At 42.3% G+C, this 27,342-nt stretch overlaps 2 protein-coding genes across 2 annotated transcripts in view; both read right to left on the reverse strand.

Moving 5' to 3' along the window:
• LOC114633394 (zinc finger protein 431-like) overlaps nt 1-26,878 on the reverse strand; it is a 35,923-nt gene extending 9,045 nt beyond the window's left edge. Inside the window, 2 exon segments of the mRNA XM_028781978.1 lie at nt 3,745-3,871; nt 26,794-26,878. Coding sequence (XP_028637811.1) covers nt 3,745-3,871; nt 26,794-26,796 — 130 coding nt within the window. The 5' untranslated portion in view covers nt 26,797-26,878.
• Nucleotides 9,478-19,627, reverse strand: LOC114633393 (transcriptional regulator ATRX-like). Its single transcript, XM_028781977.1, has 2 exons — nt 19,487-19,627; nt 9,478-19,274 (listed from the first exon to the last, which is right to left on the reverse strand). Exons 1-2 carry the CDS (start codon nt 19,504-19,506, stop codon nt 11,900-11,902), a joined length of 7,395 nt encoding a protein of 2,464 aa, XP_028637810.1. The 5' UTR covers nt 19,507-19,627; the 3' UTR covers nt 9,478-11,899.
• Nucleotides 26,879-27,342: the final 464 nt, after the last annotated feature.

A 27,342-nucleotide genomic window follows, 5' to 3' on the forward strand; every position in this document is an offset into this window, starting at 1 on the left:
AGAGAGAGAGAGAGAGAGAGAGAGAGAGAGAGAGAGAGAGAGATTTTGAACCAGACAGCTGATCCTCCTACATGGTGACAGCTTAAGAAATTGGCTGATAAAAGAGAAACAAGAGTTTGACTGTCTGGAAAACTCTCTGAACACTACCTGGGTTTTGCCACACTGTCTGTGCTAACTGTACAAGTAATGGGGTCAAATCGTCAAATCATCCTTATTGGGTTTATATTCCTAAGCCTCCGATTAAAACAGGAGTAAGACATGGATATCCCTGTGCTGTCAATGAGTTTACCTGGTCCTTATGACCATTGTGTGTCTGCTCATCTGGCAGCGAAGGGTAAAGTAACTGTAAATTATACTGTGGGAATAAAAGGAATTCTTATTTGTATGGGTAATGGAATTTGTTGTCTAAGCATAACTTCCCCTATTTGGATATCTAGAATTGATCACACTACTACCCAGAATTCTTACAGAAAACTTTGTATGCTTTGTACATTTGGATTGGAAGGACAAGAGATTAATGCATTAGTTCTACAAGTTAACCATCTTGCAAATTATGGATTACTAACAAGGAATCTGACTGGATACATTGGCAGGAATCCACTGACAAAGGTATGTACAGTGTGTACAAAGAATACTGTAATTGTCAGGGCGCTTACTGCACAGGTGAGGATCCTTGGGTGCTTGTTAATCTCCCAAGGAGAAGTCATTGGAGCCCTTATGCTTGAGGGTCTTCAGATCCTTGAGTATATATTCTCACTCAGAATTGATATGACAATGAATAAAACTGTGGAAGTTGTCTCTGCTTCTAGAGACTGTATTGAGCGGCCTGGAGTTGGAATGTTAAGCCCTGTATCACAATTTGATAATTCTATTCAGACTAATCTGTGGAAACTGGCAAGCACTTTTCATCCACTTGAAGTGAGAACAGAAAGTTAAACTTTAATAATAAAAAAAATTCATTTGTCCTTTAACTTAAAGTCATATCTCTCACACCTGTATGCCATTACCTTAAGAGCCTGTGCAATGACACCTAGTGATCATAGCGTCACTTATACATGCTATACTCGTCATACCTGTGTCAACGCCAGTGTGTCTTTAAATGTTTCTTTTGAAAGTCTGTGTATTCTCAGAGCAAGCCCAGCAGTCTGGATGCCAGTGAGATTGTCGAGGTCATAGCAAGACTCACCTGTGATGATGGTAGTACAGAAACTTGCTGAAAGAATATTAAGAATACCCAATGGATGGTGGGACTGACAATTGCTGTGGCCCTGGGAATTATCACAGTGACTGCTATGGCTACCACACCTGAAGCTGCTCTTCATGAAGAAATTAAAACTGCTGAGCTTGTTAAATGCTGGTGTGTGCATTCTCATGAACTTCAGCTCAACAAAGTAAGATACCCAGGAAATAGCTGATGAAATAGGTGAACAGAGACAAGCTGTGAAACTCACTGGAGAGCAATTAGAATGATTCAGAGAAAAAATGAAATGGAAATGTGACTGGACTGTTACTACTCATTGTGTTATGCCTTTAAGGCTGAAGGTAACACTGGGAAAAGGTTAAAATGCATTTGTAGGATCATCTTAATTCTTCTCAAATGTTTTATGATTTGCAGCAAGAAATTGTAGAAATGTCTTCAAAGAAGCTGCTTAAAATAGCAGGGATTGACGCTATAAAACGTCTTACAGCTGATGTAGTGTCACTTGATCCTATGAGTCGTTTTTATAAGTTTCTTCCTCTTGTGATTTTATAATACTCTGTGGTGATAACTTTACGGGTTTAAAATGTAGGCTGACTTATTTGCATAAAACTGTTACACAACTAGATACACAAAAGGCCATATTTATTGCACTATTCTCCAATAACAATTCATATCCCTAACAAATCCACTTAAAAACAAAAAGGAGGAAGATGGGTGTGTGTGTGTGTGTGTGTGTGTGTGTGTGTGTGTGTGTGTGTGTGTTAAAGCCTTTATGTCTGGCTTTAAGTGAAATGTTTTCAGCAAAGCCTTTGCTATGTTCGGGTCAATCTACAGAGGCTGAGAAGTTGTTGTGAGACTGTTTGGATGTTGAAGAAATGTCTCTCTAGAGAATCTGCTCTTGGTGCCACATGAGAACTTGCACCAATCTTCCTCCTCAGGTATTCCTGGCAAACCTGGAGTTCTTATTTTCAACTATAGCCATGGTCAAAATGGACTGATTTTTACATAGCTCATCTGCCCTCACGGGTAACAAGGGCAAGATAACTTTGGTATCTGGAACCTTTTCCAGCCCCAATTACCCTTGTATACTGTGTGAATAAAGTAACTGGAGTGAGCTAGCTGGGTGTCAGTCTTTTTCCTCAGCTGAATCCCTCTGGCTCCATCAAAAAATGAAGGCTTAGCTTAGTGGTGAGCTTCTCTCTGTTCCACATTACCTATGATCATCAATCAATAGTCTTGAACACATTGGCTCAGGAGATCATTTCCTGAAGAGAATACCAATAGCTCAGGCTCTAAGATCAACAACTGATACGTGGGACCTCATGAAAATGAAAAGCAAAGTACAGCAAAGGACACTGTAAAGGACAAAGGGCTACCTGCAGACTGGGAAAAGATCTTCTCTAACCCTACACCACAGAGGACTAATATCCAACGTTTACAAAGAACTCAAGATACTGACAAATCAAACAACCCAATTGAAAAATGGGGTACAGAGCTAAACAGAGAATTCCCAACGGAGGAATCTCGAATGGCCGAGATGCACGTAAGGCAATGTTCAATATCTTTAGTCATCAGGGAAATGCAAATCAAAATGACCCTGAGATTCCATATGTGCATCAGAACGGCTAAGATCAAAAACTCAAGCAAGAGCACATGCAAGAGTGTGGAGCCTCCACAGCTGGTGGAGTGACAATCTGCACAACCACCCTGGAATCCATCTGGTAACATCTCAGAAAATTGAGGATAGTTTTACCTGAAGACCTAGCTATATCACTCCTGGGCATAGACCCAAAACTTACCCCACCAGACCACAGGACATGTGGTTCACTATATTCATAGCAGCTTCATTCATGTAAGCCAGAAACTGGAAACAGCCCAGATTTCCCTCAATGTGGAGAGCTCTTGGCTGCTTCTAGGAATTTGGCGAGAATATTTGACATTGGGCCAGGACAAGGAAAATACAGCCAAGGAATAGCTTGTATCTTCATCATGTTAATCTGTCCCTAGAAACAGTGACCTCAGGTCCTTCGTCTATGCTTTGTTTGTTCCTTGACTACTTTGTTTATGCCTTAGGACTGCCACACTCGTTTTACGTACTTACAATGATATAAAATCAGACTGGGAGAGACTGAACCCACTTCAGCTTCAGTATCAGCTGGGGTCATGTTATAGTATTGTCTAATTGTCTTTTCTTTCTCTAATCCTTTATCCCTCTAGTTGACTGACTGAGCTGGCTTGGTCACCTCAACCAAAGAATGGATACAGAAAATATGGTTCATTTACACAGCAGAATACTATTCAGCTATTAGAAATTAGGACATCATGATTTTTTTTTTTTCCGGTAAATGGATGGAACTAGAAAACATTATCCTAAGTGAGATACTGTGAAAATTTTAAGTTAGTATCTCTGGTGTACCTAAGAACCATGTCTGACTATTCACCACATTCTTCCTTTATCAAAATTTAAATCACAGAAGTACACCAAAAAAAAAAAAACAAGAAATACTTGTCCCCTTGTCCCCTTGTTTAGAAAGCATTCTTACCTACAGCAGTGAGATTCCAGTAGGTCTCCAGCATCACATCCTTGTAGAGACTCTTCTGGGAAGGATCCAGCAAAGCCCACTCTTCATGACTGAAGTTCACATGCACATCCTCATAGCTCACTGCGGCCTAAAACAGCCCATGTAAGGACATAATAGACATGGTGAGACTGACTGCACTGTAAATGTACATTTCACTGAGAATATATTTACATACTTCTAAGTGCTTCACATAGTTTTCCCATATTATAGAATTTAAAATGCAGTCAAAGTCATTTCGGACAGAAAGAGAAAAGAAGAATCACACCATTCTGTACGGCGTTGCCAGAGAAACGATAACTAACAAGTCATGCAGAGAGACGAACACGTCAACCCTACTGAGTGTATTAGCAAAACTGTATCAAAAATCCCCTAACTTCAAAAAGGGGCGGACCTCTTAATACCAGACCCCAGGAGGCAGAGACGGCGATTTCCATGACTGTCGGAGCTACGCTGTCTCAAGAAAACAAACCAAAAAATACAGAAAATACTTCGGGGCTCTTTCAAAATTCCTCCAGAGAGTTATTCACTGCAGTTCAATACTAGTCCATCAAAAACTATAGTGCCCCGATTTAAACTGAAAAAGAATACGATACTCCTGTATATGAATGTATTTTTATTAATTTACTGAACCGACACATTAAAGAATTCTCAAAATATTAGGGGATAAATGTTGATCCAAAATCAAAACTAGAAAGCACAGACAACAAAGATGGGTGAACAGTTAAGAGCACATGTTGCTTCTGAGGAAGGCCTGGAGCACTCCCCAACACTCGCTGGGAGGTTCCCAGCCACTCATAACTCCAGACCGAGAGAGTCCAAGGCTCTCTTCTGACGTCAGTGAACAGCAGGCACATAAGTGGTACACATTCACTTACGTGCCACGTATACACGTGTGTGTGTGTGTGTGTGTGTGTGTGTGTGTGCTGTCCTGGTGAAAAACAATACCCTCTGCCAAAGTTCAAAATTCAAGATGTGAATAACTACTTTACATGTACAAAAATATAGACCAGAACAACCACTTAGTAAGGAGACGCAACTGCTTCTGTTTTCTATTGCACTTGTAAGAGCTGGAGTCTGTGACGGTGGAGACGGTGTGGCTGCTCAGTCTGAACCTCCAGAGACGTACAAAGAAGACCAAGTGTGGTGAGGGAATAAATCCTGAAAGCCTCCCCAGAGACGATCTTCCTCCAGACAGGATCCTCCTCCTAAAGGAGTGAAATGAAAGCCACAGACCAGACGTTCACATCCACCATCAGACCAGACGTTCACATCCACCATCAGACCAGACGTTCACATCCACCATCCTACCTAGGAGAGTCTCCATCCAGCCTGCCACAGGTCAACACGGATTACAACAGGCTCTCAGTCATCCCATAACACAAGACGGATTTAGTGTAACTTCAAAGATCCTCATATTGTAGAACAGTCCCAACACTGTTCCAATGCCCAAAGTTTCTTCAGAAACTCAAGGCAAGATCTTGACTGTGACATTGTGTAAAAACAAAAATCAAATTACATCTTCCCAACATACAATGGCACAGAACACTTACCTCCTTACCAATGAAGTAAGAAAAGATTAGACTAAGGCAAGGCTGAACTCTTGCTGGGCAAAACCCAAGTCTTTGAACTCTATGTCAGCCACCTGGGACTTCAGTTTCCAAGACTTAGATGGCTCCTTCCCTATGCAATTTTCATCTTCATTCATGGTTTCATAAAAAGAATAAATGTCATGTGATATCTTCATTATTGCAACCAAGTGACATAAACCAAACGGTCAACATTCATAAATTTCCTGGTGTCACTCCATTCCACTAAGGAGATGTCAGACTTCCACGCTGTGTGTTTGCTTTGATTGATTTCGACACATTGATTTACCTGATACATATACCAGCTTCCAAATGGGAAGTTCTCTTAGCTGTGTGCCTCCAACAGACAGTTATCCAGTTATCAAAGGAAGCTGCTAATGATCTACAGGGCTTCAAAGACTCGTGTGAATCTGCATCAGCCTAGAGAGTCAACCTTGGGCAAACACACCCCCCAGGGGAACCAAAATAGACTGCTGGGTGCTAAACAGCTGCTGGCAGTGAGCAGCTAGGACAGCTGGAGGCTGCAGACACAGGTGAAGCTGGCTCTTAATGCCACACCTCACACTCCTGCCCCACAACCGGTAATCTCCATGCCTGTTTTTCCCAAGACACTCGTGACTCCTCAGTTCCGCCTGTGATATCCAAGCACGCCCTAGGAACCTTATATTCATTTTTCAGTTGCCTTGACATAAACAAGCAATGGAAAAAGAACCTTCTAACATTGTGTCTTCAATTATTTTAGATGTTTTCTGTATTCTGTATCCTACAGTCCTTAAACTACGAGTGAGTACTTAGTCCCAGATGGCATTTTTTTTTTTTGAGGAAGTAGGAGAGAGAAAAGGGCTTATTTCACTCACAGTGTCGTATAACATGTCATCATTGAGACCAGCGAAGTCAGAAACTCAAGCAGGACAGGAGCCTGGAGCCAGGAGCTGATGCAGAGGCCATGGACAGGGACAGTGCTGCTTACTGGTTTGCTCGACATAGCTTGCTCAGCTTGCTCCTTACCAATTCATCACACAGCCACATTATAGTCTCTGTGAATCGTGCACCCCAACCCCCCTCATTATATCAGCCTTTTGCCCTTGCAACCTCCCCAGACAGAAAAGGAAAAAAAAAATCTCATTATAGGAACTATAGTATGTCACAGTGTATGTCACGATACACCCTTCTGCCCACACATTTTTACTTGCAAGTGTTCACTGAAATGATTCATTTCTTGGTGTGGTTCAAGACTACACTACCAATACTGGATCCCTACCAGGACCCTCTCAGGTATCCTGTTGGTTGCCCTGTGTCATAGAGACCCTGCAGCTTTGAATGTGCAGGAACAGCTCCTTCATTTACTAACGCAGTTCATAGATGAGGAAGATGCTGGGGTGGGCTAACTCATAGCCCAGGACCTAGGCCTGGATGGTAGCTGAAGTGGTGAGCCCACCAGTTCTCCCACACCCTCAACACCAAGAGTTCTCCAACACTGCACTAGCTAGCTAGCTCACCCAATGCAACAGTCAGCAAGGGGGCAAGGCTAGCCCTCCCACCGTCATGCCTAGCCCTTGGGCCCTCCCCTGGGGGCTGGTTCATCTGCACATGGTCCTCAGCAGCAGCACAGGGAAGGGCTTTACCACAGCCTCAGGTGGCCTCACACTCTACTCACATCGGGCTGTCCCTCTCCACCTCTGCACACCCAGATGCACTTCTTCACGGTGCTCACAGTGTTCTGCCTCTTTTTCTCGACTATCTCTACCTCATATGTGCACATCTCAGTGGCTCATGCTATGGGCATGCCATGTGGTGGGCATGGCCTCTGGAGGCCTCCTCCTGCATACTCTGTGTGGCAGCATCTCAGTGGCTCATGCTGTGGGCATGCCATGTGGTGGGCATGGCCTCTGGAGGCCTCCTCCTGCATACTCTGTGTGGCAGCAGGCTGGGCCTCTGGTATTGGGGTCAAACAAATGATACTTCTCCTAATTACTGCATTTTGTTTTCAGACTCCATTTTTATCATTAGGTGAAATTAAGTTCAACTTTCCAGGCTCTAGGGAGCTGAGGACTTTAAAAATGGCTGGCCAGCTTCTGAAACATGATTGCTCATAACCACAAAAGAACAAATGCTTCTGACTGATGAATAATTCTGACTGTATCTTGGCACAAATGCAGGCTTTGTAATTTTTCTGTTTAAATAGTTACTAAGATTAACGTTCAGGGATGCAGTCCACTCTTAAGTCTGTGTTCCTGTCCCTGGTGGGTCAGTTTTTGCTGGCTAATTAAATAAATTCTTGCTTTGTATGGACTCTTGTACCTGCTTGGGTTGGTTTGTATTTTCAGACCCAACATCTGGTGCTTTGGATGGGATCTAAATGCCTACCCACTTGAGCCACAAAGCTAAACTTGCAGCATCTGGGACTGTTTCTCAGTCATCTGGACCTGTGGAGGTAAGCCTGCATTCTGGTTTCTAATTGGCACCACCCGGGACACAAGAACTAGATACAGTACTGCTGCAAAGGTCAAAGTTGGATAGGCGGTGTCCTAGCCCCTCACTGGTTCCCTCTGGGTGGAATGCCTGTTCTAGTTCTGTGCATTGCAGTCTGGCCATGTCTGTTAGTTTGTGTCTATAGTTTTGTTTAGTTTGATTTTTTTTCTCAGTGTTTCACATTTGGAGAAATGGCCAAATTCCATCTGCCATCTGACTTACTAACTTTAAGTATATTCACGGGGGTGGGGGGGCTGGCTAAAAATTAATGCCACAGCTAAACACCAGAGACTATAAAATTCCTATATTATGATGCAGTAGAACAATAACCTTTTGCAGTCTGACAAAGAACTTAAGGCAGTTTCTCAACCTCTGAGTCACAACCATTTGAGAGTCAAAAGACCTTTTACAGGGGTAGCCTACAAGGTTGACTGCAAGTCAGATGCTTTTTTATGACTGGGGTCACCACAACACAAAAAAACAGACAAACAGAACAACCTGTTAAGAGGCTCAAGCATAATAAACCTCGAGGCTTAGACACGTCTCTCCTCACCTAAGGTCTCTAGGCTACTACAGACTTATTCAAAGATACATGTCTAATCTCCTTGCTTTTACTAGTATTGTTAAGCCACGGCTATTTTGACAAACTAAGTTATATAAAAAAACTATTGTGTTCTATTGTTGCAGGAAATATTAAAAAGATTGGCAATTGTCAGCGCTACAGTCTGCCTCGGCGGGCTGATTGGCTATGCACTGGTGGCAATGGCTGCTCTGTTCTCATCTCGGAGACGCTCTGACTCAGAGCTCTAAAATCTCTCCACCCAGCTCGCTAAGTTCCCACTGCAGGGTCACTACCATGCCAGCCCCATGCTTCAAAACCCCCACGGCCTTTGTGGTGCACGTCAGGCAAACTCATGCTTTGCCCCCTCCCCACACCTTTCTCTCTGGAACCCAGTAGAACCGCTGCAGGAAGGAAAGCACCACACAAACTTAGCTCAGAAACAACGGTAACTCAATCTCTGGGCGCAACAACTAGACCCCTAATCTTGTATCTGTATTAAATCTGAATCCTCCGGTGGCAGATCTGCCATAGAAATTGGGAGACACCAGTAGCTACATTTTGTCGTCACTCTGTCCCTGTCCAGAAAAAACGCCTCTCTCCTCTTCTTCTCTTCCGCCATCCAACCCAGCAGTCCCTCCTACTCGCCCAGTGATTGGCTCATTTACTCATGAGAGGATTGGTTCACAAGAAGTCACCTAAGTACAAGACTCACTCCTTGTCTGCAGCTCCTCCCAGGAGAGTGGAAATTAACATGAAATGCAGGCAGCACAAAGCCATCCACAACATTTACAATGGTACACCAAAAGTTCCCAGTCTCCATGTTCAAAAGCGTTCTCTTAGGCTGGTCATGGTGGCGCACGCCTCTAATCCCAGCACTTGGGAGGCAGAAGCGGGCAGCGCTCTGTAAGTTTGAGGCCAACCTGGTCTACAAAGAGAGTTCCATGATGGCCAGGGCTACCTGAAGAAACCTTGTCTCAAAAAAGACAAGTCTTATCTTTTTTTTTTTTACATTTTGGTCACTTTATTAAATGACATTAAATAATTTAAGTTTCAACTACTAAACAGCACTTTGAATGGTGAAAACACAGATAGTATATTGTCATACTTGAATGCTTTTCTTAAAAAACACAATTCCAATCCTTATATATATTACAAAACAGCCTTAAAGAAGTGACATCTTTTCTACAGTACTTAAGATACTCAATACAGAACCAAAAAGCAGTCTAACAGAAACAAAGGCAAGTCTTCACAGCTGTATGATTTCAGCAGCCAAAGCTGGATGATGGACTGAAACATTACTATACAACCGGGACAAAACATATACAATATCACAATTCTAGGCCAACCGCTTTACATCCAAAGAAATAAAACCGGTTACAAAATGTGGAGAATTTAACAGGCAAAACTGTATTACAAGCAACATTTTTAAATCATCATTTAAGCCATTGCAACTATTTAAAACATCTAAAACAAATATAAAAATGAGCCTTTTAGTATCTTATGTGTTTTTTGTCTTTATTTGTTAAAACTTGATGTTATACTCAAAGTACATATGTTGCTAAAATATCAAGTAAGAAGAGTGTATGTATGCAAGTGGTCCAAGATCTATTTCAAACTCTCTGATTTCCAATTAGTCCTTCTAATTACTATTTTTCAAGTTATAGCTTCGTCCATTGGGAAAATGGACTATAATGTTGCCTAAAATGTTCACATCTATGTCTTTGAGTAAATAATTAGACCATATAAAAATTCCATGTCTAGTAAATCATTTTATATTCTGATAACAGTTGGCCAGAGCATACTGCTTTCAAATATTTATCTCACAAGTCTTGCTTCTTTCATTTCTTCCAAACTAAATGAACATCTGCCCCCCTACCCCAATTAAATAAGCTTGATTATATGGCTGGCACAATATCCAAATACATGGAGTTCATTGGTGTGTTTTATCATGGGAAGGTAGAGCTACCACACTCACTTATTCTTGATCAAAAACCAGTGAGTATGGATATTTTAACCACTAGTTCCTACAAGATAAAAATGGAAACCTTTTATTAACCAAACGACTACAACCAGTTTTAAGCTCAGGTTCAATTCAATCTCAATCAAGTCCAGTGATGCCTAGAACAAATCCACCACCCAGCTTTTCTTCAGCTGTTTCTACTACTTGTTTTCCATCATTATTTCAAACTTGATATTGCCATAATGAGTTGACTCCCACAGCCCAACACAACCTTCTTACTGAAGAAACTTAAAACAATCAGATTGAACATGAATGAATTATAGGTTGTTTTGCACAAACCTGGATCTAGAAAAAGAAATACACTGATTTTTCTAGTTAAAAAATCCCCTCTTAAGAGTATTAGGTGTATTAACTTTATCCAAGAGGAAGAAGAAGAAGAGGAGAAAGAAGGAAAGGACATGAAGAGAGGGAGAAGGTGATGAGTATAGGTCAGTGATCCTCATCTTTAAGAGGAATTGTTTCACAATACTGACAGTACTGGAGACTATTAAAGCACATTCCTCATGTGAACTTAAAGTCAGCAAAGGTTCTGCCATTTTGATGTTGTTTATAAAACAGGGTGTGAGCTTAAAGCCACAATTTCAAGCACTCTAACTTGATTTTCTTAGTTTGCATCCCACTGCCAGCAACAGGATGAAGCACCAGCACTGGCACCATAGCTGACGATTGGACTTCCATTAGTGCCAGGAGACAAGAAACTTGTATGCAGAGGATAATCCACAACCCTGAAATCTTACCAGTAGTTATTTCAGCACATACAACTGAAAATAAAAAACGGCAGAAAGACTAAATAAGAAAAGGAATTTTCTTATATTCAAGACTGTACTTAAGGCTGTTTCTACAATGCTAAGGTAACTGCAAGGCTCCTCCAACTTTAGAGCAGTAGTACTGAGGAATATTGCACACGCTTCTGTGTCTAAGACAATCCTTAGATCTAACTTTGAATCACAGACACAATATTTAGCAGGAGCTCAGTTTCAAACTTCAGTCAGAAGAATATTAAGACCATTTCAATCACTCTAATCAAGAAATGGAATTAGTACAAAAGTATTTTATAACTTGAGGAATCAACTCTAAGAACTCAGCTGTGTGTTTTTATATGTAAAGAGCAAATATATAAATCTTTATTAATTTCTAAATTCATTAATTTTATGACAATTTCATGGTTGCTAAAAGCAGACATAAAAATTTAGAGAGGAAATCTGTGGAACTGTTACTGTTATGGAAGGATTTGTTTTCACTGAAAACAATTTGAAATATCAATGTGTGTAAGAAGATTGTAGGCAATATCACTGACAAATGTCAGAGAGAAATGGTATGCCCAATTTAAAAAAAAAAAAATTAAACTAATATGGAAGATTGGCATTTAAGGGGTCCAAACTATTTATACAGTTGAATTCTGTTAAGTCATTGATTCCTAAAAAAATAAAAGATCTTTCTATGATTTTAATAATCCTTTAAACTTTTAGTGCAAAATCACATTGATTTCCCTGGGGAAGGTCCTGGATTTTTGCTTCTCATTGGGGGTGGTGCACGCTGTAAGGGTGGTGGCTGCATACCACCAGTCACTGACTGATACATTCCTCTCGTATCAATCTGGTGGTAGTTAGAAGGAGTCATGATTAAATTTGGAGGCTTTGGCATCATGAGGTGACTCAGTGTTGCTTGCTGATAAGTCAATTGTTGCTGTTGCTGCTGACTGTATTGCTGCTGGAGCCGTCGGTTCATAAGGATGTGCTGAACACAGCCGATTAACATCTGTTGCTTTGTCAGTACATCGTTGTAGATTGCTTCTCGGCGTTTCACATCAAGCTCCTGGCTGGCTTGTCTACTTAAGGCTAGTGCTTGTACTTGGGCCTCAGAGAGATTCATGTTTTCCTTCCATACAGTTGAAATGATGTCTTCAAGAGGCTGAATCCTCACTGCTGTCACACAGTTCGTTGCTTCTACAAGTTTTTCTCTTCCTTGATTAATAAGGTCCTCCAGCTGTTGATTACTCATTGTGGACAGGGCTCCCAAATTGAAAGGAATATAAGGAGTTTGAGAGGTGAAAGTGACAGGGGGTAAATTGGTCCCAGTCGGTATGTTGAAACGCATGGTCAGTCCCTTCTTTTCTGCTTCATATTCAGCCCAAGCTGCTTTCCTTTCTTCTTCAGTCAGCTCTTCTTCTTCTTTGTGGTCCAAAAGAGAATCATGTTCATGATATCCTACAATGTGCTCTTTATGTATCTGAAGAAGTTCTGCAAGTATGGTATCCTTCGGCAGCATGGGGGTATCCCTCTTCTTCTTCTTTTCTGAATTAGGGTCATCTAATAAGTCTGGCTCAAAAGTATAAAGTTCAGTAAGCTCATTCATGGTAAAATGACGTTCAACCTGCTGTTGATCAACAACTCGGAAAGACAGTGACTGCTTTGTTACCTGACGATCATAAATCTTATCTTCCATGGTTCCCTGAGCCAAGAACCTATATACATAAACAGGCTTAGTTTGTCCAAAGCGATAAACTCTGAATATACTCTGGATGTCATAAGATGGATTCCAAGAAGCATCAAATATAATCACTCTATTAGCAGCTACCAGGTTAATTCCAAGAGATCCTGCTTTAGTGGAAATGATAAACAATCGCCCTCTCACATTGGTTTCATCATTAAATTCTTCAGCCCACTTCTTCCTCGACTGTGCATTAGTAGAACCATCCAAGCGGTAATAGTCAATACTTCGTATCCACTTTCCTTCACCTTTATAAATAAGAGGTTTGTCTTTATCTTCTGTTTTCTCCCTACTAGCCAATTCAAGAAAATCTTCAATCAAGTCCAGAGATATGAGCGACTGGCTAAAAACAAGAACTTTATCCCCAATTTCTTCTGCCATTCGAAGAATTTCAAAAAGAAGTACCATTTTTCCAGAATGTTCTAAAATCTCAGCATCAGCATCTGTAACAAAATCTTTGTACCAATCTGGAGCTGGGCTACTTGGGTTAGAAGTGGAAGTAGTTTTACTTTCCTCTAGCTTCAGAGAAACTGAAGGGTTGTTTCCTGTATCATCCACATTTCCTTCTCCACCTCCTCTGGATCTTGAATTCCAGACTTTGATGACTTCAACATCATTGTCACTTCCACTTCCACTTGAGCTGCTGTCCTTCTTCCCCTTCTTCCCCTTTGGTTTCTTCTTTTTTGCATACTCATCTGAGCTTAAACTCATAGAGGTTTCATCAGAATCTGAAGCTATAAATTCATCCATACTATCTTCATCAAAATAACCCTTATTTTCTTTGCTAATGTAGTCCAGTTGCAAACACCAAGGATGAGTCCAGATTCGACTTAACATCTGGAAATCTTGGAAGAGCTTTGCACCTGCCTTGCCTCTTCCACCTTCAGTGTTATTGCCTACACCTGTTAAGTGATCTAAGTAGTACTGATAGAGCTTGCACTGAATAGCAGTCATTCTCACAGCTAACACATACTCGTGCTTTGGAGGCAAGAACTTTGTTAATGCTGTATAATCTTTCCTCTGAACACATCCGGCTAACATCTCATAGAGAATATGAGCACGTTTTTTCATCACTCTCACATCTACCATTGTAGAATCTGCACACTGTCCATTTTGGATTGGATTTATAAATCTATTTCTGAATTCCTTGATGGATCCAAGCAAATTTTCCTTGATAAAGTTAACCATGCAATGATACTCAATTAGGTTATTTTGAAGTGGTGTTCCTGTTAAAATAATCCTCCTCCTCGATTTTATAGAGTTCATAGCCTTTGAAACAGCAGACGCTTCATTTTTTAGAATATGGCCTTCATCACAAACAACAAAATCAGGGCCTGGATCAACTAATGCTTTATTAAATATTTCTTTAAGTTTCCGACTCTTCACATTCCTTCCTTGAGCAAGATTTCTGTACATTTCATACCCTATGATCATAACACCACCATCTTCTTGCCATCTCTGCAGCATGTAACTTCTCTCCTGAGGACGTTTCACAGTTGCTAATTCAGAGACCTCAAGCTTCTCATCATCATTTAATCCCTCCTGCCACTTCGCAAATTCATTCATCCAATTCAAAGCAGTGTTAAGAGGACAAACCACTAAAGCTGTACTGAAATCCAATTTGTCACACAAAAGAACTGTGTGAAGAAAACTGACCACCTGGAGGGTCTTACCAAGGCCCATGCAGTGGGCAAGAATACATCCTGAACCTGGAGATTTCTTTGTCTTTTTCACAGACTCACAGCAGCAATCCCACATAAACTGAACACCATCTACTTGATGGGGTTTCAATTTTATAACCATGTTTCTATGAACCTGCACTAAGGGTTCTTTGGTTTCTTCATCTTCATCTAAAACCAATTTGGTTGTTATTGGACACTTGGTGGGTGAAGCATCCTCAATTTCAATCACCTCTCGTAATTTCTCTCTTTCACGTTCCCTCTCTGCAATACGTTTTCGCCTCTCTTCCTCTTCTTTAAGGGCATTCTGTGTCTCTGTTCTTAGTTTATCGTCTTTAAGAATCTTCCGAATCTTCTTTCTGCCTTTTCTAGGAGACTTAGAATCATCATTTTCATCTTCCTCCTCCACGTCTTCCTCATCATCATCTTCCTTTTTTTCTTCTTCAGAATGGCTCTTATTTTCACTGGAGGAATCCTCTTGAACCTTAATGCACCGTCTTTTCTTCTTCTGTTTATAACTCCGCTGATTTTCTTCCAGTTCTGCTTTCTTTGCAGACCTTGTTCTAGGTCGCTGTTCATTCTCAGATTCACTGACTTCTTCACTAACTCCTGACTCCCGAAAGTCAGTGTCTTCTGAATCCTCACTGCTCACCTTCCTTCTATTTCTTCCTTTGGCTTCTTTATACTCTTTAGGCTTTGTCATTTTCTCTTCTCCAGATTCTCCATCACTCCAAGTCAGTTTATGCCTCAAAAGTCTATGTCTATATCTTGGCTTCTTAGATTCTTCAGAATCTGAATCTGATTCAGAATTGACTTGATTGGGGGCATCATCTCCTGGTGTTTCTTCACTCTGTTTTTCAATTCGTTTTTTCTCTCCTCCATCAGGTTCATCATCTGAAGACCCATCCTCAGCAGAGGAAAGATTGGCTTTAATTTCTTCTAAAAGCATCTTCTTGGCAATTCTGTTCTCAGGATCATTGTCGTTGTCATCATCATCCACTGTGGCAGGCACTGATTTAGATAAGGCTTCATCTCCTGAAGATTGGCAAAATCCAGTGTGTGAAGGCAGCACTAGATTTTCAGTCACGGGTTTGATTTTCTGTTCATCACTGCTTTCCTCGCCTGCAGAATTCTGATCATCATCTCCTATATCAGAAGATGATGAAGTAATGTCTGCTTGCTTCCTTTTAGGAGTTGCTCTTGAGGACTTTCTTTTTCTTTCCTTTGTATTGCCTATCTTCTTTTTGGCTGGAGTTCTTTGTTTCTTCTGCTTTTTCTTATCTTCTGAACTTCCCTCAGCATCAGAAGATGATGAAGCACTCTTTACTTCCTTGGTATTTCTCTTTGAATTGGAGTTTCTTCTTTCTCTCAAGTCAATTCTTTTCGGTCTCTTTTCAGTAGAGTCACAACGCTCTCCTTTCAGGGATCTCTCAGTACCTGATGATGAACACTCTGGCCTCTTCCCTGAACTCTTTGCAGGTAAGCTGAATTGTTTCTTCTCTCTCAGAGACACTCTACTCCTGGTCTTCTTATCTTCGGAAGAGTCACAACTATCTCCTTTTCCTGGCAATTTATCAATACTATCAGATAATCCTTCCTTCTTTTCACGTGATTTATTTTTCCATCTTTTGCCTTTCTTTTCTTCATCAGCTGTGTCATTTTTATTTTGCTTTATGCCTTCAGAGAGTAGACCACTTTCTCCTCCCTCAGGGAATCTCTCAGTCCCATCAGAGGAAGACTCAGACTCCTGCTCTCTCTTCACTGTTTCTTCCTTTAAGTCTGGAGTTTTCTTTCCTTCTGTTCCAGTTCTCTGTCTGCTCTGCTTCTTTTCACCTTCAGAAGACTCATCACTTTGCTCTTTCTTTGGAACATTATCAGTGACATCAGACAGAGCACTCTTTAGTTGAATACCTGTTCTGGTTCTCAGATGTTTAGTCTTTTCTTTAGTTTTAGCACCTCTTCTATCTTCAGAATTGACATTTTCCTCTTTTCCTGAATGTTTTTCAGTCCCATCGGAGGAAACACCACGCTGCAGCCTCTTACAAAGCATCTCTTGGAATTCTACTCCACTCTTGCCTTTCTCAAAAGAACCTTCTGCTGCAGAGCATCTCCCTCCCTGCCTACCTTCACCATCACCAGTGTCATCAGCAGACGTTTTCGCCCTCTCATGCCCTCCATTATCCACTCCTTTTTTGCTTTGTTTTTCATCTTCAGAACAGTCATGTTCTTTTTTATCTGAAACACTTTTTCTGGCAGCCCCAATTCTGCTCATGGTTTCTATCTCTCTTTCTAACTCTGAGTCATAGTTAGAAGACTCTGAGTAGTTTTGGCGTTTCTTTTTAGAGATAATAGAGGTTTCAGTTGATTTTTCTTCTTTAGTGTCAAAATCTGACCCAGAGGTAGAATTTTTCCGTTTCCTTTTTCCATTATCATCTTTCCCTGTTTGACTTCTATGATTTACCTGTGGTTCATTACTGTCAGTGTCTGAGGAAGAACTGTGACCCATCTGACTTGCCTCTTTGAGGACTGCTAACATTTCATCAGAATCTGAATTCTGATCCTCAATCACTGGTCGCTTAGCTTTGGGTACTTTATGAGGTTTAGCACAGTCAGATGAGTTTCGTTTATCCTTTTTTCTTATTGGACCTGACAGCTTTCGTTTCTCCTTCATAGTTTCATTACTTTCTTCATCTGAGTTCGACATTGCAGGGTTGGTTTCCGTCTGTCGCCTCAATGGTGTAGTTTTAACACGTGGGGATCTTCGAAGATCCGAGTCTTCTAAAAGTATTGAGACATCGTTTTCAACTGAATCTTCATTATCACTACTCTCCTCTCTGGGTCTACATTTCTCTGAGCTGCGGGCCACCCCAGAACTTTTACGGTCATTCTTCTCTTGTGGAACTTCCCGACAGTCAACACCTTTAATTGGGGAATTAGAAAGGGAAACTGGGGTGAGTTTAACAAATAATTCTTTTCTTACTTTCACTGGGACTATGGACTTAATATTTCCTCTGCTGTCTTTTGAAGAAGCATTTAACTTCACAGATGAGCTCTCCATTTCTGGCTCAGTCCCACTGTTGCCATCTCCTTGGTGATCAGTTGAACACTGAACTTCCATGGCACTCTCAAGGCTCTCGAAAATGTCTTCTGGAACTGAGGAAGGAACAGACACAATATCCATATCTAAATCCTCACAAGTGTTAGTGGGTTCGTACTGAGGGCCATCTTTCCTACTGGAAGCCTTATGTTCCCCACTAGTACTTTTATGTGCTTTGTGCTCTTCTGGGATGCGCTCACCATCTATGGCCTTTCCAGATGATCTAGCATCTACCTTTAATAAATCTTTCTTTTCTGTATTATAGGATTTTTCTCCTTTTCGCATCTTTGTTTCAGACTTAGCATCTGTGATTTTAAGCTCTTTGGTATTTTTTTCTTTGTGTACAACATCCAAAGCTCGGATCTCTGAATTCAAATCTTCTTCTAATGCAAGATGAGCCTTCTTGATATCAGCCAACACAGATTTAAAAGCCCGAAGTTGACATAACTTCAGGGCAGGACTCATTTCTGAATTATCTGCTGCCTGCTTTAGAAACTTAATGTAACTAGAGCTCATATTGGACGTAGTCTCAATCAGTTTTTTTGTCTTCTTAATCATCTCATTGGGAATAGTTAGTGCTGAGTAAGTGGAGGTTACAGAACCAGAACAGGACTCCTCTAGTTTCTTTTCTTCTCCGTTACAACTGGAACTATTCTTCTTTGGAGAAAATTTGGATGTTTGTTCACATGCTTTACTACTCTTTTCACTGTCAACTTTTATCTTCTTATTTTGTTGCAACAACTGTTCTAAATTCTCAAATACGCTGTTACACGCAGTAACCAAGTCCAATAGAGGCTCTGGTTGACAAATATAGCAATACCATTGATTGTTTTCATCCATTATTGTAGATAACTCCTTTCGACCAAGGTTACGCAGGATGCATTTCTTACAGAAGGCATTATGGCAAAAGTCACAACAAATCAAGTTCCCACCTTCTGCACACCATCTACACTGTTCATCCATTCCATCTGAGTCACGGCTAATATCGTCACTCATATAATACTTAAAGCAATTCTTACAAATAAGGACTTTCAGTGAAGGATGTCTATAAATGGAATCTTTTTGAAAATGATTGACCTGTCGTCCACAAGCTGTGCAACTCACAATCCCATGAAGTCCATCTTCTCCGTGTTTTTTGAGATTTTCAGTTTTCATTTTACTTCTGCTTCTAAATTCAGGCCCTTTAAAATCACCTTTGTCTTCATTCAGCACTGGCTCTGGTTGTACAATCAGTGTACCTTTTGGCAAGCTTTGCATAGTAATGTCATTTTCTGAATTCTCAGTAGCAGCTTTTTCATTTACATTCTCATCCATGGGTTTTTCATCATCAGATTCTACATATTTTGTCACAATTGAAGGTTTCCTCTTTGATCTTGATGAACCTGAAGATTTGTATTTTTCTGAAGTGCTAGCTCCCTCTTCCTTGCTATTTTCCATCATATCAGAATTAAGTCCAGAACCACTGATTTTATCTGTACTTTGGTTCATGACAAGTCGTGGAGAAGAACATGTTTCCTCAGATTCTTCTGATGAATGTGCTAAGAAGTCATGAAGCTTCTGCACCAATGTATTCAACTTGCTTTCACTGAAACAGAGTACTTAAAATAGCTTCTGACAAGCTGGGGAAGCCGAGAACGGATTGAATGAAGAGTTAAAACCCCTGTGGCAGCAGCTGGAGACAGCTAGAGAGATGGTTCAGTGGTTTAGAGCACAGGTTGCTCTTCCAGAGGACACCCCACTCAAGTGGAAGGCGCCCAGGAGCAGAACGACGGGCTGTGACAAGGGCTTGCGTTTTACCTCATGGGCTCAGCAGTCATGTTTTGGGCTTGGACAGCCGCTTGACTTTGGCAACCCCTTGGGTACCGTTCTGTGCTCCTCAGTGCCAGTGGCTGAACGAAAAGTACTGGGATCTTAGTAGTCACCGCAGCTGGTGCTGGATCGTCCTCACAGCTCAGAGGCTGCTACGGAAACAAAGCGAGGCTGACGCCGACGGCATTTTGTTGGGCCGAGGCTTCAAGTCTTATCTTAATACTCAAAGAGCTCCAATTCAGGAATTGTCATTTTCATTATAAACCAGTAAGGATACTAAAAAAAAAATACTATGAATTAATAGTCAGTCACCTTATAAATGATCAAATTCTTTAAGATGTTCATAACTATATCTGTAGTCATGCTAAATCCTAATGTAATTAATTGCCAAATAAACCTTATTTAGCCACCTGTTTTATGTTTTCAAGATATAGTCTAAAGCAAAAAAACTAAACACAGACAAGGATTGTTCAACTCAGTTGTGCTTGGGAGGTACTGGCCCTCAAACCTGTCACAGATCTGCTGAGTACAACATTTAAGATGTTTAACTTTAGTAGGACAGAGACTCTCGGAGCCTAGTGATGAACTCCAAAGTCTCCAAGGAGAACAAGAAAACAGCAGCTGTAGGCTCGGGTTTCTCAAAACCTATTTAATAAGGATTCTTAGACCCTCTAATCTCCCTTCCAGCCCACCACCCACCAGAGGCAGTGAAAAGGAAAGGTGAATAGGCAACAGGGATGTGGACTTTAGAGAAAGTTCTTTTAGGTGATGCCAACCTTTGTTGTCAGGATGTCAGCAGTTCAGTTCACACACATCAGCAGTGGTAGCTCAGTCCGCTCAAACACCATTCACGAATCAGCAATGGCAGTTCAATCGAGAACAAGCCTTGAGTCCACCGAATCGGAAAGAAGCCACCAGAGTATCACAGGTTCTTTGGTGCGTTTCTCTCTACAAAGTTACGACAAATGTTGCTCAGCGAACAATGCCACAGCTTCATCAGTGAAGACTAGCAGAAAACTGCAAGGTGAACCAATGCCACAGCATCGTCCACTATCTGCTGGGTTATACCCTTTCCAAACATCACATATCCTCTCAAGTTTCCACTTCAACAAAACAACATATGCCCTTTCTCTAGGCACCTTCCAGAAAAACTACATGTCTGTTCTCAGCAAAACATCTTCTCATAAGACAGTCTTCAGAAAAACATTAAATGACACAACTGAATCTCAAAAACAAAAACAAAAACAAAAAAACCCTCAGAAATTTTCACTTCAGCGGCAAAGGACTCTTCCTGGATTGTGGCAACATCAATTACTGGGAAACACTGCCCCAGCGCTGCTAGTGTCTGGCATCACCTATGAATGAGCAGCTGGAGAGCTGACTGCCCTACTTTTCCTAGACAAAATGAGGTCAGTCCCTCTCATGCTCCAACTCCACAGAAATGTTTCTGATGCTGTCCAGACACCTCTGGTCCATCACCACAGAGGCCACAAGAACCTGGAATGACTGTCTAGATAATGAACTATGGATCAGTCTCTGTGACTTTAATTGATACATAAGACATTTAGATTATAACTTACCTATCTCCCAAGTAAGCCAAAAACCCTCCCTAGCTAACAGCCATTAAGTTTACTGACACACAGAGACTCACCCTAACCATACTAATGAAATACTTGTAGTCAATATCTTTGCATGAGGGGAGTGATGCGGTCAGATGCTCTGATCCACAGCAACACAAGAGACACAGCAGACTCACATGTGAGCCCAGGAGGAGAACCCCAGAAAGAAGCACCACGCTGCTGCTCACCAGTGCTCCCATGTTGGGAATTGGTTCCTAATGCTTTGTCTTAATTCAGCTCCCAAAAGCCATGCTTCCAGACACTGAGGGTCCCTGCCCCCAGCTGGCTTTGACGGTAATAAAGAATTGCCCGTACAGCCAATGGTTAGGCAGGAAGACAGAGGCAAGACTTTTAAATTTCGAAGGCAAGGGTCTGAGGGGGAGAAGAAGAGGAGACTCGCCATGAGGGGGAGGTGAAGAGATCAGAATTAAAGGCCCGCCAACATGTAAGAATCCAGGGACACAGCCCCAGGGGCCACTCTGTGCTTGGGTCTGGGAAAACAAAGATAAAAATTTACAAAATGTTAGCACAGGAATACCAGAGGGGAATATGTGCTAGTCATGGGGAGATTTAGAGGTGCCCAACCATTGAGTTAGGAAGGCATATTAAAAATTAAGCTGCTGTGTGTGCGTGTGCGTGTGTGTGTGGCTTTCATTCATGCATCCAGGCAGCTCTTGGGTGGTGCTGAGGAGCCCAGCGGCCTGCCAGGAACAGAGTGGCATTTTACTACTTGCTGCTACATTCCCGCTGTAAGGCCTGTCCAGAGACCCTCTTTAGCAAGGGCCATCCAGCTACACAGGCTTCACTAAGGCAGCAACTCCCCTATACTGTAATCAGAGATCAACAACTCACACAACACAGACATTGCCAGCTCTGCTTCCCACCCCGTAAGGACACTATACTGGAGATTTGCATTTAAGCAGAAATTCTTTCAGTTTCCCCCGGTCTGTTCCTCCTCCTAGCTGTATGGTCTATAGAGCACAGTCATTACACACTCAACGTCCAGTGCTGCCACCCCTTTATCTCAGACCTGGGCAACCTTAGGTCAAAGTTAAGTAGGAACAACAAGTAAAACAGTAACAAGGAGGGATATATGGAGGGCCAGGAGATTAAGTAACTAAGTAATTACGACCTCAAAAATATATTTTAAAAGACTGACAAAGGCTTTATGGCCCTATGTACCCAAGGGACTAATACTTATATTAGAGTACACAAAGAATAACTTAAACCTTTTCTCTTGGGCTGTTCATGTTCAGCCAGAAAAATACAGCAGGCCTGTTAGGCAGGGCCACAGCAATCTTCCCAGCGCTTATGGTCTGGTTGAACTAGTTTAACTACAGTAATTCAGTTTCTAGAAATAAATTCACTTATGTATCCATCGTCTTGACTGTTCTACTCTGTGGACCAAAACCAGTGTTTATCAATAAGTTCATCAATCACCTAACACTGGTGACCTGGCTAACCTCTGATAGAACTCTCCCTTGTCCCTGCCACCTCCCTTTCTCTACACAGACCCTGACTGAACTGCAAGACCCTGCAAGTGGACAACTGATTCCAATCTGCACAGGTCACTCTCCATCTGAATCTCTCCAGCAAAAACCTGAGCTCCTCTAGGAAACGCAGTTGTCTCCTTTCTTTTCACTGACCTGAAAACCTTATTCCCTCTGGGCAGCAGAGGAAGTTTTAGGTGTTCAAAACAATTTTTAACAACACAGTGAAAGGCAACCCTGGCTTCCTATGCTGGATAGTTTTCTGTCAACCTGACACAGCCCAAAATCATCTGAGGGAAGGAAACCTGACCTCAGAGAATGCCTGTATAAGATCAGGCTGTAGGCAGGCCTGTAGGGTAATTGTTAAATTAGTGACTAATGGGGAGGGCCCAGTCCACTGGGAGCTGTGCCATCCTAGATTCTATAAGAAATCAGACTCAGCAGATTCTATGGAGTAAGCCAAGAAGCAGCACCCTCCACGGCCTCTGCATCAGCAACTGCTTCCAGGTCTCTTCCCCGTGTGGGCTCCTGTCCTGATTGTCTTCTACGATGATCAGTGCTGCTCAATTGTCAGTCATTTAAACCTTTCTTGCTCTTTGGTCATGGTGTTTTATCACGGCAACAGAAAAACTAAAGACACCTACATGACACATTGCTCTATAAGTAAATAAATAAATAAATAAATAACTACTGGAAGAAAATTAGATGAAATTCTTACTAATTGAGAAATACTGGAGAAGAGAAGAAGTAGAAATTAGAGCAGTGATGTATGTAAAACAAATGCAAATTTAAAAGTAACAGTATGGTGGTTTGAGTGAGAATGACCCCCATATGTCCATGTTTGAATGCTTGTTCATCAAGGAAAGAAAGGCACTGCTTGGGAGGTTTACAAGGTGTGGCCTTGTTGGAGGCAGTGTGGTCTTGGGCCATGGGGATAGGGTTTGAGTTTCAGCGACTTAAGCCAGGTCTGCTGGCCTTCTCTCCTCCTGCTGCTGTCAGTGATTCTAGTGCTGAGAAGAAACGTCATGACAATGGCAACTCTCATAAAAGAAAGCATTCCATTGGGACTAGGTACAGTTCAGAGGTTCAGTCCATAATCACCATGACAGGACGCACAGCGTCCAGGCACACAAGAGTTCTTGGTCTTCATCCACAGGAAGCAGAAGAGGAGAGATCTGTCACATTGGCCAGCCCTGTGCTTATAGGAGACCTCAAAGCCCACCTCCACAGTGACAGACTTTTTCCAACAAGGCCACACCTACTCCAACAAGACTATACCTCCTGATAGTGCCACTCCTTATGAGCCAAGCAGTCAAACACATGAGTCTATAGACAAAATGCTGGCACCACACTATGCCAGATGCTAACACCTGGCTTTTAAAAGAAATAAAATAACTACAGATCATGTAGGTATACTGACTTTAAAACAGATTAAGTTCATTCCCGGTAAAGCAAATGCCATTAATAAGACAGTTTATGATCTACCCTGTGTAGACAAATGCTCTGTGTCTCAAATCTCTCACCACACTGAAGAGAGCCAACCAGGTTTGCACTTACCCATATGAGAGAGTTGGAAAAGTGGAAATTTCATTGGCCCAAGGTAATCTCCCCAAATTAAACATCCACCAATTTGGTTTGCCTTCATTCCTGTCATATGAATTAATGCATGCTGGGAAAGTACCCAGAAAGTCACCTGAAACATCAGAACATTCATTAAAATGGAGACCAGCAGGCAGCACTGAAACTTAACCTGTAATCCAGCTACTGTCTATTTCTGTTTCCTCCTGCAGTTTACACAGTAAACTATTCCTTCTATTCTGGTTTCAAGAAAGAAACACACAAATCTTTTTCTTGTTATTGATATGGCCAGTCTACTACATGATTTAAATTGGTGTTTTTAGAACTGTGTGGTGCTAGAAACCTTTAATCCAAGAAACGAGGAGGTTGATTCAGAGGCGGCAGGGCCTTTGTGGCTAAGGAAGAGAACCTGAGTCAACGTAAGAGCTTGTTGTAAAATATTTTTGCAAAAGCCTAAAAGTGAAGCCGTTCTGGAATTAATGTGTCTTCCCAATGAGAAATCACACCACACACTTAGAGCTTAGTAAACAGAAAATCTCTTTCTAATGCCAAGTCTCAAGCTCTAGCCAACAGATTTACAAACCTCCATAACTACTCACTGCAGGTTTATCCATCCCACATACGCTGTCAGCCTGGTTAACGGTGCTCATTGCCTCTAATAGCTCCAATAAGAATGGTACCACAGGCTCATAGAGTTAAATGCTTAGAAAGAGGTGCTGTCTGACAGGAACTAGGACTTTTTTTGCCTTGGAGTTGGTGTGGCCTTCTTAGAAGAAGTATGTCACTGGGGCTGGGCTTTGGAGTTTCAAATGTTCAGGCCAGGCTCACAGCCTCTCTACCTGCTGCCTGCTAGTCTGGATTTAGAACTCTCAGCTATTTCTCCAGCACCATGTCTAACAATGTTCCACCATACTCCGCACCGAGACATTAATGGACCAAACCTCTGAAACTATAAGCAAACCCTAATTAATGATTTCCTTCAATAAGAGAAGTATTACTTTGACTAAGGCACTGCTCTGATCTGACAGCTTGCGAAGATTGCTTTCTTCTGTAACCCAAGACCACATGCGCACAGTGGCACCACACACAGTGGGATGGCACTATTATATAAATCATTAATCAGGATGTACCCTATACATTTCTCCACAGGCCAGTCTGTCTAGTTTGTTCCAAGCTCATCATGTCTGACGAGCATACGTACTCTCAATACTCAGAGACAAATTCTTAAGCAAACCTAAATTCTCTTAACAGTCAGTTTTCATCTTGGGCATATGTATACACAATTAATTAATTTTTGAAAATCTGTCAAGTTTAAGACTGGAGAGATGGCTTAGCAGTTAAAACCACTTACTGCTCTTTCAGATGACCTGGGTTTGGTTCCCAGCATGAACATGGTAGCACAAAATTATCCTTACATCCTGCTGCAGAATGTGTGATGGCCTCTTTGGTCTTCTGTGGGTACAAAACACCCAAGTGGTGGACAAACTTATATGGAAGCAAATTTATACACATGAAAGAAATTTAGTAAATTAAAAATACAGACTCCTATATCTCTTCTATGTCAGCATGGATAAAATGGTCAGAAATACATAGAAATATGACAAATACCTGTAGCCAAAACTATAACTTCTAATTAAAAGAATCATGGAACTTGGTCAAAGGAGATTCAATAATTTTGGACTAGAAGCCTCAATACTATTTCAACGAAATATTTGAGTTATATATTCAAGGAAAGTTCAGTTTTAAAAAAAAAAATCTAAGGGTTCCTTGGGAGTCCTGGTGCTTTAATCTCAGCACTTGGGAGGCAGAGGCAGGTGTAGCTCCCTGATTTCAAGGCCAGCCTGGAATACAAATAAAGTTCCAGGACAGCCAGGGCTACAGAGAAACTGTCTCGAAAACCAAAAATTCTAACGATTTCTGCAGCGAACGACAGAAAACCGACGACGAAAGGTCATCATGAAGGGAAACATGAACAACACAGACTGAATAAACAGCACAGTGACACCACCTGACTTCAACACTTCCCCTACCCCTGCAATAAAGACTGCGCCGTCTGAGACAGAACACGGACACCCGCAGAACGTGAGAGAACACTTAGGACACAACCACAGTTAATGCTCGGTCAATTCTGACACCTGAGGAGGGAACCACAGCGGGTCTGTCTTCCTAACACACGGGACTGGACCACGGTGGCATCTACATGCGACTGCGTGGACAGCACAGACGTGATGACACCGGCGCAGAGTTAACTGCAGACGGGTCCTGCTCCTGCACGTCAGGTGCCAAGTGCGGAACTTCTAGACGACGCGGGGAAGCCAGAGCTCTGCGGCTCAGCACTGACTACCCCGACACTGAGAGCCGCGCATGCGCGAGGGTGCGCCAAGCCCAGGGCGGTTTCCACGCAGAGCTCCCGCGTCCCACGCTGTGCGCAGGCGCAGTCGGGGAACGACGTCACTGAGAGGTCCCGCTTCCGCCTGCGCGGTGCAGAGGCCTCGGGAACAAACGCGATCACACCGGTCGCCGCGTCCCGCCGCCGGGTCCCGCACCCCGGGACAACGCCACACGGGCTCCCGCGATCCTCCCCGCGTGGGACGGCGGCCCCGCTCACCATGGCACGGAGTCCCAGCTCGCCCGCTCTCCTCACAGCTCCGGGAAGCCGGTCACCGCGCGGAGCATGGACGGAGGAGCGCCTTCCACAGTCACAGCAGAACCTGAGGCAAGGCAGACCGGAAGTGCCCGCCTCCATTCCGACCGGTGTTCCGCCTCCAGGCCCTGATTAGCTAGTGACGCCTGAGTGACAGGAGCAGCTTCCTTAGCGACTGAGCGCTGTGAAGAGACGCAGCACAGTGGTTCCCAGCCCTACCTTCCATCCCAGGCACAGAACAGAGATTGGCATTGCAGAACTTACACCTGCACCTAGTAGGAACTTCTCCTTCATACAGGCATAGGGTCTCTAGCATTTGCAGGTCATTAAACGATGTGTAGTGGATTGATGCTCCTTCCACACAACTGAAAGAAAGCCCATTCCATTCAGGTCAAATTTAAACTACCGGAAGGATATTTACCAGGCATCAGCAATTTCGATAAGGCACACCACGTATCGCCAACGCCTCTCTCAGCTGCACATCGTTGGCCAAACAGCAACACTTTCCCAGCC

The sequence above is a fragment of the Grammomys surdaster genome, unplaced genomic scaffold, assembly GCF_004785775.1.
Source record: "Grammomys surdaster isolate TR1022 unplaced genomic scaffold, NIH_TR_1.0 607, whole genome shotgun sequence".
NCBI lineage: Eukaryota > Metazoa > Chordata > Mammalia > Rodentia > Muridae > Grammomys > Grammomys surdaster.